The sequence below is a fragment of the Salvia splendens genome, chromosome 22, assembly GCF_004379255.2.
Source record: "Salvia splendens isolate huo1 chromosome 22, SspV2, whole genome shotgun sequence".
NCBI lineage: Eukaryota > Viridiplantae > Streptophyta > Magnoliopsida > Lamiales > Lamiaceae > Salvia > Salvia splendens.
In genome coordinates this window covers 3888595-3903474 of record NC_056053.1, presented here as the reverse complement: position 1 = coordinate 3903474, position 14880 = coordinate 3888595, and the positions used below count along the sequence as shown (strand labels likewise).

The window sequence follows — 14880 nt, the reverse complement described above, 5'->3', positions numbered from 1 at the left end:
AACACAATTTAACATTGACATTTTATATGTATTACATTGACATTTTATGATAGCTACATTGATATAAAACTGATACTTGAAAAATACGAAAATTCTAAAAAAAATTAAATTTTGACATCGGAATATATGCAAGTGAGATTTCGTTAGAATCCTTATAAAATTATCTTTAATTATATGTATGTTGTGTAAAAAAATAATTTAAATTGAGTTAGTTATACTCATTTAAAGTTTTGGGATATTTTTTAAAAGTTGGTTATAACTAACTTTTTGTTAATTGACATTAATACCCATAACTGATATTTTTTTACACTGTATTGATATCCGTGGCTAAATGATCTTGTGCCTTGATTTAATTATCTAATGCGATTTAATGATCTAATGCAATCATTTAGTTGTAGTTAGCAATTTAAGAATTAGTTAGCAATATAACATACCCCTAGTGTTTTGTTATTATCTTTTATCCATATGGCTAATTTTCAATTTTTTTAATGATTAAATAAACATAAATTTAAAGGCCGCACCACGGAGGATTCAAACCCAAGGCCTTTGGCCTAAGGCATTATTAACCTCTCTACCGCTTGGTCAACTCACACACTCACTATTTTTCATCTTTACAATAGCAAAACGTAGGTCTTTTATTAGTTCACTAAACTATGACGATGCAATTCTTCTGTTTTTTAAGTGCTCTTCTACTTCTTTGGTTCTTTTGTATCGTGAACTCTTGAATAACTAGTCGACTCATTTAATGGCCTCTTCTTTTTTTTCTTTTTACTTTGTGCATAACGGAATGCCAACTGAAATGGAAAATTCCAACCTTCGTTTTAAAGCATAATTGCAAAACTAAAACAAAATTGCATAACACTAACATAATCGCCGTCATAAAAATGTCAATAACAATACTAATATTACTAGAATCAAACTAAATGTACAAAGCATAACAAACAATGTTAAATATGCATTAAACGGGTGTGGTGTTCATGCTCACAGTGTGTAGCCTATTTATTATAATATGTTGATTCTGATAAAATTACTTTTTAATACTATTAATATGATGTGTTATAAAAAAATGTAATTGACTGATGAGTAGAATGCATACTTTTTTAATAAAATTATTATTACATTGGATCTGTGTTGTTGATCATGATCTGTTCAGATCGATAACGTCTCTTTTTTCATGTTAATGACTTCTTAATAGTCCACCGTTAACTTGCTGCAAGAAATAATCAAGCAATCAAATTTCAAGAACATAAACACATCTTGCTCGTTTCTCATTATCTCACGCATCAATAAAGCAAATAATAAATTTTCGAAACAATTAAACTTATAAAACTTGATACATGCATAAAATTAAATCTATTGAACAGGCCGAAAAATCACAATATCATTACGGGAGTGTATGTTAGAATGGAAATCGCAATTTTAGTGTAATTGTAAATTTATGAAATTGAATTTGATCAAGTTATAATTTTCTCATTCAATTCAAATTCCTTATTTTGTAAATTTAAGTTCGATTATAGGTATCTAATTGTATAACTATTTAGAATCTAAATATTTATTTTATGATAGAATCAAAACTTTAAAATTGATAGTATTTGAAACTGAAATTTTAATTCAAATCCAAACATTTTTGTGTATAAATTTGTAGATTTGGAATAGAATGTTATACCACACACTCAATAGAGTACCAAACGTTTCCTAATAGAAAATTGGAACAAAAAGAATTTGGAACTAAAAATACCAAAACAACAAAAGTAAGAATGCACTCAAATCAGGCATTACTTATTGTATGAAATAATCACACCAAATCTTTTAATCTACTCATGATTACTATGTTATTAAAATTTCTATAACCAAGGAAATAGTAATTAATTTCAGAAGGAACTTGGCAACAATGTCCCACGATTTCGAATAATAGATTAAAACGGGTTAATTTACAATCATACCATTATAAGTCTCATACTCTGCACATTGAAAATTAAATACTTTCAGAAGCTCTGAGAATTCCTGGTGGATTAAAATAAATAGTATGGCCTACAGTGGCTATGCGAAAGCTACACTAGAGAATTTATATCAATAATTCCGAATATAGTACTGTCAAAATTTGAAATATAAGATCCACTAGAAAAAAAAAATCCCTATAAGATTACTGAGTAGGACAACTAAATTAGTCAAGTCATGCCATGCCTGCAAGGACTGTTTAATACTAGTAATATCATATACTATTATTATATTAAATCGAGCAAGATATATATTATATTCTACTCCATGTAAAGAGTATTTATTTTGAATTTGTCTTAAAATATATACACATGCATGGAAAGGAGTCAGTGAAAATGATAAATATTGATAAAAACGGATACGTCATTTGATCAAGAAGATGTGGGGCGGATGATTTTTTTTATTATTTTCATCGATATCTTATTATATTATTGCTGAACTATGTGTATAAAAAAGATGTATATGGCTTGAATTATAAGTAGAGCGAAAGAAATAAAACTAGCGGGAATAAAAGTGAAAATAATAAAATAAAACAGACTAATAGTAAATCGAGTCAATAAAAGTTTACTTTTTTATGTTGAGATTAATGAACTTCATATATTTTCAAAACTGAGCAAACAATTATCCTAATGTTGTACTCCTTCCATCCGCCATTAGGAGTCTCATTTCGTGGCGGCACAGGTTTTAAGAAATGTTAAGAAAAGTGAGTGCAAAAAAGTTAGTGAAATATAGGTCTCACTTGTATATATTAGTTTTAAATTAAATGTGAGTGAAATAAGTTAATGGAATGTGGGACCCTATTACCATTTATGATAAAAGTGAACCGAGACTCCTATTCGCGGACGGATTAAAATGGAAAAACGGGACGCCTACAAAATGCAAGAAAAATTAAAAAAAGAAGAAGAATTGTTTAAAAACTTGGAAAATTTTGCGCATTTGTGTTCTCTAAATTTTATACTTATTTATAAAGAGAAAACTTCAATGCTTATCAATTCGAAACACCTTATAAAATGAATAGAAAATTAACAGAAGAAGAAAAACCAAAGGCCTTTTCTTTATTTACAACAATCACTGTCTAAATATACTATTTGTGGAGTAATAATTTAAGATGACTATGCTTCAAATATACATAGAGTGAATAATTAGCATTTGACGATCAAAAGAAGTAATATCACAAATAGTGACAGAACTATGATTTTGACGCCGTTAAAAATATAATTAAACATAAATAATACTCCCATAGATCAAAACCCATATATTAAATTTTAATGTTTCTATTCGGATTTTATGAGACCTATTTGCTGGCCTGTTCGATGGAGTAATACATATTATTAATAATAAAATTACAACAAAACTTTTATATTTATTTATAAATGCTAAAATTGCTAAAAACATTTATTTTAATTTTTTTCAAGGCATATCCATCTATGGGCGTCCATATCGTTATATAATTATGTGAGCACGTGCAATGTGTATTTAATATGTTTATAAGAAATTGCAGAGTGAGTAATTGTGAAAAAGAGCATCTTGAGGCCTCGAGCTCTAGCAAAGTTGTGCACACCATTTAATGAGTAGCTGCAAATTTTTTCATAATAAATATATTTTGGTCCAACTCATCAAGAGGAGGAAATGATCTTCGAAATTATTTTGGTTGGCAGACTCACCTCACAAAATTTAAGGAAATAATAATGAGCAAAGGTACTCATTTCTGCAGTTTCCATTGCTAATTCATTAATTAAAATTCCATCCACTACCTACACCATTTATGCAAATTCAATCAAACTTTTAGTTTTAGCATTTTAATTTAGTTTACAGTTTGTACTAAGATGTGATATATGGTGTGATGACATTATATAACTGATATGATGATCTTGTACAACTTGAATAATGACATTATACAACATGTGTAATCTAAATTTGGAGTTAGTTAAGTTAAATTTAAAATTTGTGATACTTTTAGTAAAGAGAAAGTGATTATCTTAAACTTGCAATATTAACCACTTATTATTGTCGAGATAATTATTCATGTGACATTCTAGTGATTAAGACTATTCATGTGACATTATTCATGAACACTATTAAACATTCATCATCCAAAATTAGATTCCTCTATCTTACACTTATATCTTTTCTCTCTGTCAACAATTTAAATCAATACTCCAACTATTCCCAACATATACAAAAATAGTCTTATTTGTAAACCTTACGAATTTTAATGAGAAATTGATAAAGTTTGAGAGAGAGATATCGAAAAAAGACAAGTAAAGTAAGAGAGATATCGAAAAAAGACAAGTAAAGTATGAGAAAGAGAAGAAAAGTGAGTAAAGTATAAGAGAAAAACTTTCATTTTTATAAATGAGATTATTTTTTGTGGACATCCAAATCAGACTATTTTTCGTGGACGAAGTATTTATTTTTCTTGTTATACTTTATTAAGTGTATATTAAAATCTATATAATATACGATTAAGACTATTGGTTGCGAAAGAAACGAGAATTACTTAGGATTAATTACGTATAATATATCGAAGTTTGATAAAATTTCGGTTTGTCTGCACCTTTAAAAATTTAATAACAAATTTTGAAGTTTCAGATAGTCGCAATTATATGTTATGTTGTTTTTTTTAAAATTTTATTTTTTAGACCCAAAACGATATCGTTTAGTTGTCCACGTCGTTACTTAAATATCCACTCGTCATTATTTATTGACATCACCAAAAATTTGCACATAAGTTACCTGATTTTTTCTAACATAGGTTAATATTTTATTTAATAACCAATCCGTTTGATTAATATCATAGATATCATAATTATTTTCGTAACTAACGCGACTACATTCGCGTGCAAAGGGTGAGCTTCTGCGCACCTAAATTTTGTTCTTCATTTATTCAATTGTGGTCACCAATATATAACCATCCGTACAAATATTAATATTCCTTTTAAGAAAACATTTTTTTTTACATCAGCTTGCAATAAATGTACGTTTCCTTATTTAATAAATCCAAAACAGGGATCGAATTTACATCAATATTAACTGAAATAGAAATGACGTGTATTTTTATTTTCTTTTTTTGAATTGAATGATCACAAAAATATTCACATGAGAATCTAAGAATTTAAATTTGAATTTTTTACCTAAAATATAGACTACATTCCAACGGATCCACGCATAAATAGTTTAACTCAAACATAAATTTTGAGAAACTAACAAACGAAATTCGAAAATTCTTTTGAATCACAAGTAGTATTATCTTTTTGGGTGACTGAAATACATAGATTTCTACTAAAGATCATAGTTGAGTACTTGAGTTATATGCTTGTGGGTGTGATATAATGTTTTGTATTCTCTAAAAAACTGAAAATGTTAATAAAATTATAGTAGAATTTTATAGTTGAAAACATATAACCTAGGGAATAAAATGGATGATAGTTTAAATGAGAAATAGGTAAAATAACATATAACAAGAAAAAGTGGGCAAAGTATGAGATAAACTTTTCATTTTCCGAATTAAATTACTTTTTGTGGATATTCCAAAAAAAAAAATTATCGTGTATAAATTTTTTTTTCTCAGTACAACATTATAAATTTCGCATTGAAAACTTGGATCAAATGTCAATGGAAGTCTTTTAGTTGGACAAAAATATAAGTATTAATAGTAGTAGTATAAATCGTGATCAGCAAAGCTAAATAAGATTAACCAAAACGTTGTCAAAATCCATGGTCAGTTCGTGCCACATAATGAGTTCATTAAATAAAATTAACGGCTAAACTTGGTTGGTGCTAACAAAATTTAAAGATGATAGAGTTAAACAAACACTACACCGAAATCTGGTTGATTCTTGGAGTCAATACCCGAACCAATCCCCCTTGCAGATCAATGAAAAATCCTGCAAATTTCGCCGTCTTCATTAATCAGCAAGGATTCAATTTGAGGTGCGTTCTTGACTTCTTCCCTTCTCTCTGCAAAATGCATGTATGTTAGGAATTACCAAGATGCAGATTAAGTGTTCGATGAAATGCCTGATAAGATAAAAACTTTACCAGCAACGTTTTTGGTCACGCAGCGTCATTTAGGAGAGCGGATTTGATCCTTTCCACCGTGCATTTGATGAGGCTGTTGACAGTGGCGACGGAGCCCAGAGAGAGCTTCGCGGTGGGGACGGAATCGACCAATATCTGGAAGGCGACGGTCAGCAACAAGCCGACTTCGGTGATTCCACCGGTTTGGTGATCGCCACCGTCAGGTAGTATGGCAAACCCCGAGGGAAGGAGGGCGACGTAGTCGGGATCTCCACCGCTCAACACGAGGTTCATCGCTATGATGTCCACGGGAGCGTAGATCACGTAGGAGCCCGTGGCGTCGCTGCAGCTCTCCTGCAGTATCAGCATATTGCTCTGGCTCGAGTTGGCACTCTGCGTTCGTATTTTAGATGGTTAACGCTTTGAGCAACGAGAAAAACTAGAAAAACAAGCAGCGTTGATAACTCTTACGTTGACACGGAGGAGGGAGACGGAGTTTCCTGGATCGCGGCCGTTAGCAATGTGAGCCATTTCTTGAACAAGGCCTCCATTTGAGAGAATATCCCACTTTTCAAGCAAGGAGAAGACAATGCATTTTAGGTGATAGGATAGTTCAACAGTTCATCTTTGATGAGAAGTTGAAGAAGTGATATTATACCTCATTTCTTGAATTCTCATTGCGCAGGAACTCGAAGACTCGTTTTGGGGGCACAGGGAGCCAGAACGAGGTTGCAGCGCTGAGGACAATCCCTGGAGGTCTCCCCGGGTCGTCCATGCTCTTCCTAGTCATCACTCTCACATCATCCGCCCCACTCCCCGAGAGCGTGGTCCACGTGTGTGCAGTCGAGGCGCCCACGCCAGTGCAGAAGCTCATCACCATCCTCTCAGCAAGCTTCAACATGCTCTTTCTGCCCTTTGGAGAAGATATTACTGCACCCCATGGTAATACAATTAGTTTCTATAATTTATATTTCTATGTAGAATAACAAAATGGAAATTTTTATATAGGACTCATTACATATACATACACACCTCCTACATCTCCAGATGAAATGTTACTTGCCATCACACTAGCCAGTCGCTCACATTGGCGGTCTAGTATTGCCACCCACCTTCGGGCTCCAAAGGCAAGGCCGGAATTCACTAACAGTTTGTAGATATTATGCACTGCTCTATCATCAACTTCTACATGTTCAACCCATGTCACCTTGAAAAGAGTAGGAAAGCAAGCTTCTTAGGATCAAATCGAAATCGGGTAAAATGGGAAGGAATCGCTCGTACATACCTTTGAGTAACCATTGGGCAATTCTTGGATCAAACAACCAGACGGCCTTCGCCTGCATTTTGATATGGTTGCAGGTCTTAAGTTATCCAAAGAGACGTCCACCACTGCCCAAATTCCATCGCTGTGTTGTTTGCAATATCTCACAAAGTAAGTCTCTCGAGTCGGGACCAACGGAGAAGGCACTTGGAACTCCGCAGTCATCTGAAATCATAACAAAGATAAGATTTCTTGAAACATTTTCATGTCATTTTATTCAGTATATTATCATACCACTTGCAAAGCTCCATTGTAGTTCCCTGCAACCCCAGTGGACAATATCTCCAGAGTCACTGCTCTAGAAACGATATTCGAAAACACACTCGACCATTGGTTCTACAAACATAATATCAGACTTAGATCATAAAAAAAACATTATGCAATTATCTATCTGGTTTAGATTTCAAATAAATTATATCACTTACTGTATCCATGAGGATCTCAACCAAGTTGATGTGGTTCATGATCACCACAGCCGACTCTCTCGAGGCTTCAGACTTCAATCCCAATGGCTTTGGCCCAATGCCTCTTGGGAACATCCTCACGTACTCGTCTTCATTCAACACATGTCCCATGCCATCGCTGTTCGGAAGCCACAGAGGCTCCCCGGTTTGGGCCATTCTGAGGAGTTCCTCCATGGCTGCAACAGCTAGCTCGATGATCATCGGCTTGTCAGCCTCGGACGGTCCAGACACCGACCTCAGGAGATCAGAAGCTCCGAATATCTCCCCAGAAAAGTCCCTCGTTGCACCAAAACTGCTCACGCCAAGATCAACCGAACGAGATGCTCCTGATGAAATCTGAGGGTATGATTGCATTGGCTTTCCTACATACTTAGCAGCTAGCCCAGAAATCCTATCAATCTGTGAAGAGATTCATTCATAAACACATTATTATCATCAAATTAATGCCAAATCAAACAACTCCTGTTGATGATTGACATTTAATTCAAGTAATTAAGTATCCATTTACACGTTACAAGCTCTAACATTAATGAGTGGCCCCTCACTCTCTACCACAAACTTTTATTCAACATTAATTCCTTGAGCGAACACATCCAATTCTCACCATGGAGTTAAACCGCTGACATTGTACAAAAGCTTTATTTCAACATTAATTTCTTGACCAAACACATTTAAAAATTACAATTCAATGTGAACTCCAACGAGAAATGTACTAATTTCCATCAACTCACCTCCTCTCTCAAGCGCACATTCTCGATCCTCAAGTGCTGCTCGTCGAACGACATCTCTCCAACGGATGCGGGCCCCCCACAGCTCGGGCATGCTGCGTTGTGTAGAGCCTCCTTGTACCTAATATTTTCCGCTCTCAGCTTCTCGTTCTCGTTTCTCAGATGCGTGTTCTCGTGCCTCTCGTGCTGTGACTGTGTTTAATAATTCCACACCATTTCAGCCACACACAAACATACACAGAGATAGAGAGAAATAGAGAAATGATAAAGATCATTACCTTCATTTGAGTTCGCTTATTTTGAAACCAAAACTTAACTTGCAATGGCTCTAACCCTAGTCGACGGCCGAGCTCCTTCCGCTGCTTATCATCTGGATGAGGGAACTCCTTGAAAAACCTAGCAACACATCACATACACACAAGAATTAGATACATAAATAAAAAATTTAAAAAAAAAACCTAATTTTTGTAAGAGATACATACGATTCCATTTCCTGGATCTGAAGCTGGGTGTGGCGGTGATAGCGCTTCTTCTTGTTGGGGCGGTCGTTGGGGTCTTCGTCGTCGCCAGAGGCCGCCTCCATGTTGTCGGTGCCGGACTTGCTCTCGTAGCCGTCATCTCGGATGAGGTCCAGCTCATTTTCTGGGGTTCCAATCCCCATTTCCAGTAAATGGTGGTGGCTCTCAAACATATTTGGTTGAAACATCTTTTGCTATATCAAGTTATCAACTAAGCTTACTGAAATTCTTGCTAACTGTGGAAATAATTGAAATTAGAAATTGTATCACAAAAAAGATAGAAATTTTAATTGAAAGATTGATGGAAATGAAATCTGAAGAAATGTTAATAATGTCAGGATCTCAGTATATTTTTTTTCACCGAGGCTAAATTTGCACGATTGTAATTATAATCATATACAACTAGGAAAATAAATGGTTGACCTCTTGAGAGTTTATGGGAGTAAATGATCGGTGAAGTGATGATTTGACAGGGGAATTAATTCGAATTATGGATGCATAAATAAATACTCCCCCATTACTTCGGAATGTGAAGTTGAAGTTTTTTTTTTAACAATGAGAGAAGATGAAGAGAGTTAATTTACCAACCTTGACAACAAATGAAAGGTGTGTTGGTTAATCTTCAACCATGCTCTTCAAAGCTTTAGCAAGGAAAACCCTATGGAGCTTTGTTCCTATCTCTCCCCTCTCTAGATATATAGTGAGATAAGGTCAAATGGGGTTTTGCGTTGAATTAGTAGGATTTTATCTGTCAGTTTCAAGATAACAAAGTGACGGTTGGTTAATTATGTTTGGCTATTGAGATAACATTGACTTTCGTCACTACTCGTTTTTTGGGGTTTCTAACATAACTTTTTGAAGAACAAAAAATTAGAAAAATGGGAAAATTAAGGAGATTGACTTACTGTTTTAAAAGATGTTGATTTTGATAGCAAGAAGTGGTAGCTAGGGTTAAAGGGTGGAGAGAAAAGGAGATGGTTTAAAGGTTTTTGATTGATGGTGGCGCCTTTCTTGTGAATAGAATTTAAGAAGAATAGTTGGGAGAGAGAGAGAGAGAGGTGAAGAGGGAAGGGGACCAAGTGGAGAAGAAATGGCAGCCCAAAGTTATTGCAGAGCGTATAGGCATTAATGGCGGGTAGAGAGATAGATAGAGATATTGAGAGACAATTACATTTTTATTGCTGATGAGAGAGAAGTGAACCGACTTATTATCCCACTCTCTTTAATTCTTTCTTCTCCTGCTGGATAAGTTTTTTTTTCTTACAAAAATGTGAACAAGAAACTCGAGGGTGTGGTCGAGTGGTATGTAACTCGTCCATTCTTAACCAAATGGCCAAGGATCGATTCATGTCTTTGGGTATGGAACAACTTTCCTACATATTAAAATTATAGTCACTGGACCTGCTGATAGATACAATTGATAATTACTATATAAAAAAAAGTGAACAAAGAGATTTCATTAAATTTATACTCTTTTTTCTTGAATTTTTTCCACTAGGGTTTCATACAATACATGTATGCTTTGTTAATTAAACCAGGTTTTTTCCAGTTATCATTCACTGATTTTCTCTGTTTTTACAGCAACATCACAAGAATTATACTAATAATTTGTACTGAAATTGTATGTAAATGATGCATCTCTGTGTGTTCAATGACCAGGTATTACTTAATGGCAACAGGTTTTGTAAATGTCCACAACATGGGGAAATTAAATTTTGGTTATCACCACGTGGGAATACATTAAACCAAAAATTGTAATTCACACACAATAAAGAAACCGGCCATTTGAATGATTCTCATCTGTACATAAATACATGACGAATTATTAATGGTTTTTTAAGGTAATATATCAGTTTATTAATTTAGGCAGAAATGCTTCACAGAGAATGTGATGATCTAAGCACATAGAGCTTCGAATTATTGTATTAAATTGGCATACTAATATCAGCTTAGTATGTTGAAAACCATGGAATTTTTTTTATTCTTAAAGTACTACATTGAAAAGTAAGAATATAATTAATTTAATTTTAGAAATTGATAGCATTTACGTATGAATGATGCAATGAACCATAGGGTCTTGTTAGGTTGAGATTTTTTAGCTTAATTGAGAATTGAGATGCATTTTCAGCCACTCATTTTGAAATGTCAACTACAAGTAGATTATATCAACTAAGGGTATTATCGTCATTTCATTTCAATAGCCAGAATATCAAATGTCAACAACTCGTATTAAAATGTCAACAACTAAAAAAAATTTATTTTTTTATTTTTTTTAAAAAAAATTTAAATTTTTTTTTAATTTTTTTAATTTTCACGCGATGTCAACTACGATGTGTAGCCTGCACATCAAATGTCAATAGCCCTGCACATCAAATGTCAATAGCCCTGCACATCAAATGTCAACAGCTTATAGTTGACATTATATGTGTATAGGTGATATGAATCATATATGTAGTTGACATTATATATGTGCAGTTGACATGAATTGTATATGTAGTTGACATTATATGTGTGTAGTTGACATGAATTGTATATGTAGTTGACAAAAAAAATAAAAATAATAAAAAATAAAAAATTGAAAAAAAAATTTAATTTTTTTTAAAAAAATAAAAAAATATTTATTAAATAAAATGTATGATGAAATTACCATTCTGCCCTTTCACAATTAATTAATGTAAAAATATTTTTCATGTGGTAAATTCTGGACCACTCATTTAATAAAAATGAGTGGCTAATAATGCATCTCAATTCTCAATTAGGCTAAAAAATCTCAATTGATCACAACCCATGAACCATATATAGTATAGGGCTAGACGTTTTAGTAAGACTTGGCGTCTACAAATCATAGTCGTAGATACCCAAATAGGTTTTAATATTTAGGTGAACATACTTACATACCAGTAATTGCACCAATAAGATAGAATATCCAACTAGAAAAAATTAAATCAAGTACTTAAAAATTAATTATATTGTAAAGTTAATAAATTCTTTATAATAAATAATAGTATAAATCTAAAATAACAATCGGAACACATAATTCTCCAAGTCTTTATCTTAATTGCAGTTTTGTACCTCACAATAGTTTTCATATTTAAGGTCCTGGTATAAATTAAATGATAAAACTTCTAACTAAATTTCATACTATATTAAACTCAAATTAATTAAAGGTCGAGATTTTACTAGGCAAGATTAATGATACGAGTAAGACATTTTTAGAAACGAAATCTGATGTTTAAGATGGTCGGTCATTCTTTGCGTAGAAATTAGAATATGATTATCTATCCTCATTAATTATTTAATATTTTATGCAAATACTTTTAGTAGTATGTTTATCAGTTTATACATATGTGAGAATACGAAGGAGTAATATAAGACTGGAATATATCTTATTCTCCCACCTTCTTTTACATCTATTTTGACTTTTGAGTGAATATTTGAAATATTGTTTGATTTTTTGGTACTAGATTTTCAGTCTTGAGGAAGGTATCTTTAACAAATTTGAAAAAATGTTGGTTGATGTAATTTTTCAATCTCAACAACAAACTAAATATTGTTTCAGGTGATGTAGTCATGGACCATGCATTCATTACATACCTAAAATGCTTAATTGGCTGATGTTGACTTTCCCTTTTCTTGTAGGAAAAAATATTAGTTTTGTTTTGAATAGTTAACGGTATATCATTAAATATATGACATTATTTGTTTAATCATATATAGTCAATATTATTAAGGTTAACTTCCTGGTGACCAACACATGTGTGGTCTTGATGACATGTGTGTGGTCTTGCAAACATCATATAATTGTTTTTTCTAATTCCGTAGCATAGCATGAGGCCTTCGATCCTTGTAAAGACGACCAAGTTGATTAGTGCGAAGATATATATGCAACAATATAAATGTGAACTGAATTATCAGTAGATATTAATTTTTGATACATCAGTCTCATTATAAATAAATATATAGGAGACGAAGCGAGAAAAAAAATAGAACATTGGAATCACAAATTCATATGGTCACGTTGGCTATACATGTTTGTTTGATATTATCTGCATGTATTTGTATTTTGGATCATTCTCAAAAAAGTGTCAATGACTCAAAAAGATTCAAATTCATAGAGGATGAGATACACTTATATTGTTTTTAACTTTTCTTGTTTTTGGATATGGTATAAGGTTGCACCCAATTCGTATTTTAAAAGTTATGCAAAATCTTACTATGTGTGTAGTGCTGGTCACACATTATTCTTGATATGTTAAACCAAAATTTATTTAAAAGAAACAACCAAATTTCTTGGATTTCATCGCATGTGGAACTAATTAATTATCATCTAATGGCCTAAACATAAACAATATATGCACTTATTTAAATAAAAATCTCTTTTAAACCACTTCCTCCGACCTTAAATAATGTCTCAAAAAATTGGTACACACAAATTAATCAATTGTTGATTAGGCCATAAATTAAGTAGTGGTATCACACTTATTTAAACTCAATTAAGTAAAGGAAATACATGGGAAAGAAAACAAAAAAAAGGCTTTTACTAATAAATAGTAACTCGCAGATTCATCGATGTACCATTAGGACTCTAATTTTTTTCCTTTTCAGAGAGAGTGTTTTTTTTTTATTGTAGTCGTTATCGTAATGATAAACCTTCAAAAGTACTAAAATAGATTTTTTACGATAACTAGCGAGGTATAAAGTTTGCACAGCACCACATCCCTTTTAATGTGTAACGAACTTAATTAGTAATTCTACTTGGTCAAATCTAGTAAATTAGTATTCCATTTGTCCCAAAAAAATAGGTATATTTGGGACGAAACAAATTTTAATGTACAATTAGTAAGTAAGAAGAGATAGAAAAAAAAATTATAATATTATTAGTGAAGAACGAGGACAACCTTATTAGAGAGAAATAAGTTATCAAAAATAGAAGGGATTACTTTTCTAAGACGGTCCAAAAATAGAACGGGCACCACCTTATAAGAGAGAAATAAAGTTTGCACAACACCACACCCCTTTTAATGTGAAACGAACTTAATTAGTACTTCTACTTGGTCAAATCTCATAATTTAGTACTCCATCCGTCCCCATAAAAATGCATATTTGGGACGAAACATATTTAATGTACAATTAGTAAATAAGATGAGATAGAAATAAAAAGTAATTATAGTATTATTAGTGAAGAACGGGGACCACCTTATTAGAAAGAAATAAGTTATCAAAAATAAAAGGGATTACTTTCATGAGATGATCCAAAAATAGAAAAAAAAATTATATTTTTATGAACAGAGCAGTATGATAATTTCTTACTCATATATTTTTATGTTTTAATGTGCCTTAATTATTTCACTACCTTACTCAATTGTCAATAACTTAATAAGTTCACCATGTCAATATCTAGAGACGTCTAGTACTAATATTTTTAAAGATGGAACGCAGACAATATTAGTGCAATGTTTGAGAACAAAAATATAATTCTCACGAAGAAATAATGCTGCGCACAAAGGATTTCACTGACAGTACGATTTGACTAAATTTCAGTTTTTACTACGATAGAAATTGGTTGAGAAAATATGCACACTTACCAATTTTTCGGAATTTACCCTACTCCACTAGTAAATTTTGTGGCATTGTTATCTCATCGTAACAATGACCTATTTTCACTGCTATTTCATATCTCCATTTCACATTAATATTTTACCCTCGGAAGAATACATTCCCACTTTCCAACTTCTTTACAATTCACAACTATGTAGAACAAAGTTCTTCTAGTAACCAAAAATGGTGGTTTTGTTGAAAGTTATCAATCAAGATACGGATACGAATACGAA

At 32.4% G+C, this 14880-nt stretch overlaps 1 protein-coding gene across 4 annotated transcripts; it reads right to left on the bottom strand.

The window, feature by feature from the left end:
• Positions 1–5727: 5727 nt before the first annotated feature.
• Positions 5728–10171, bottom strand: LOC121786204 (homeobox-leucine zipper protein MERISTEM L1-like). Of its 4 annotated transcripts, none has more exons than XM_042184785.1 (13): positions 9955–10171; positions 9638–9797; positions 9014–9285; positions 8810–8927; positions 8535–8723; positions 7765–8202; positions 7574–7675; positions 7304–7504; positions 7051–7225; positions 6677–6948; positions 6490–6585; positions 6040–6411; positions 5728–5958 (listed from the first exon to the last, which is right to left on the bottom strand). In XM_042184785.1, the coding sequence occupies exons 3-12, from the start codon at positions 9235–9237 to the stop codon at positions 6055–6057; spliced, it is 2172 nt and encodes a 723-aa protein (XP_042040719.1). In that variant the 5' UTR covers positions 9238–9285; positions 9638–9797; positions 9955–10171; the 3' UTR covers positions 5728–5958; positions 6040–6054. The 4 variants fall into 4 exon arrangements, with proteins under 4 accessions (XP_042040719.1, XP_042040720.1, XP_042040721.1 ...); XM_042184786.1 differs by having other exon boundaries at positions 9638–9738; XM_042184787.1 differs by having other exon boundaries at positions 9014–9243; positions 9638–10171.
• Between the last annotated feature and the right edge of the window lie 4709 nt (positions 10172–14880).

Excerpts from the sequence above, each read along its gene's own strand:
- LOC121786204 (XM_042184787.1), bottom strand. The coding sequence starts at position 9,237 with ATGTTTCAACCAAATATGTTTGAGAGCCACCACCATTTACTGGAAATG. Across the intron at positions 8,203-8,534 it reads ATGTGCGCTTGAGAGAGGAG|ATTGATAGGATTTCTGGGCT; the intron begins GTGAGTTGATGG and ends ATCTCTTCACAG. Across the intron at positions 7,676-7,764 it reads TTGAGATCCTCATGGATACA|AACCAATGGTCGAGTGTGTT; the intron begins GTAAGTGATATA and ends TTATGTTTGTAG.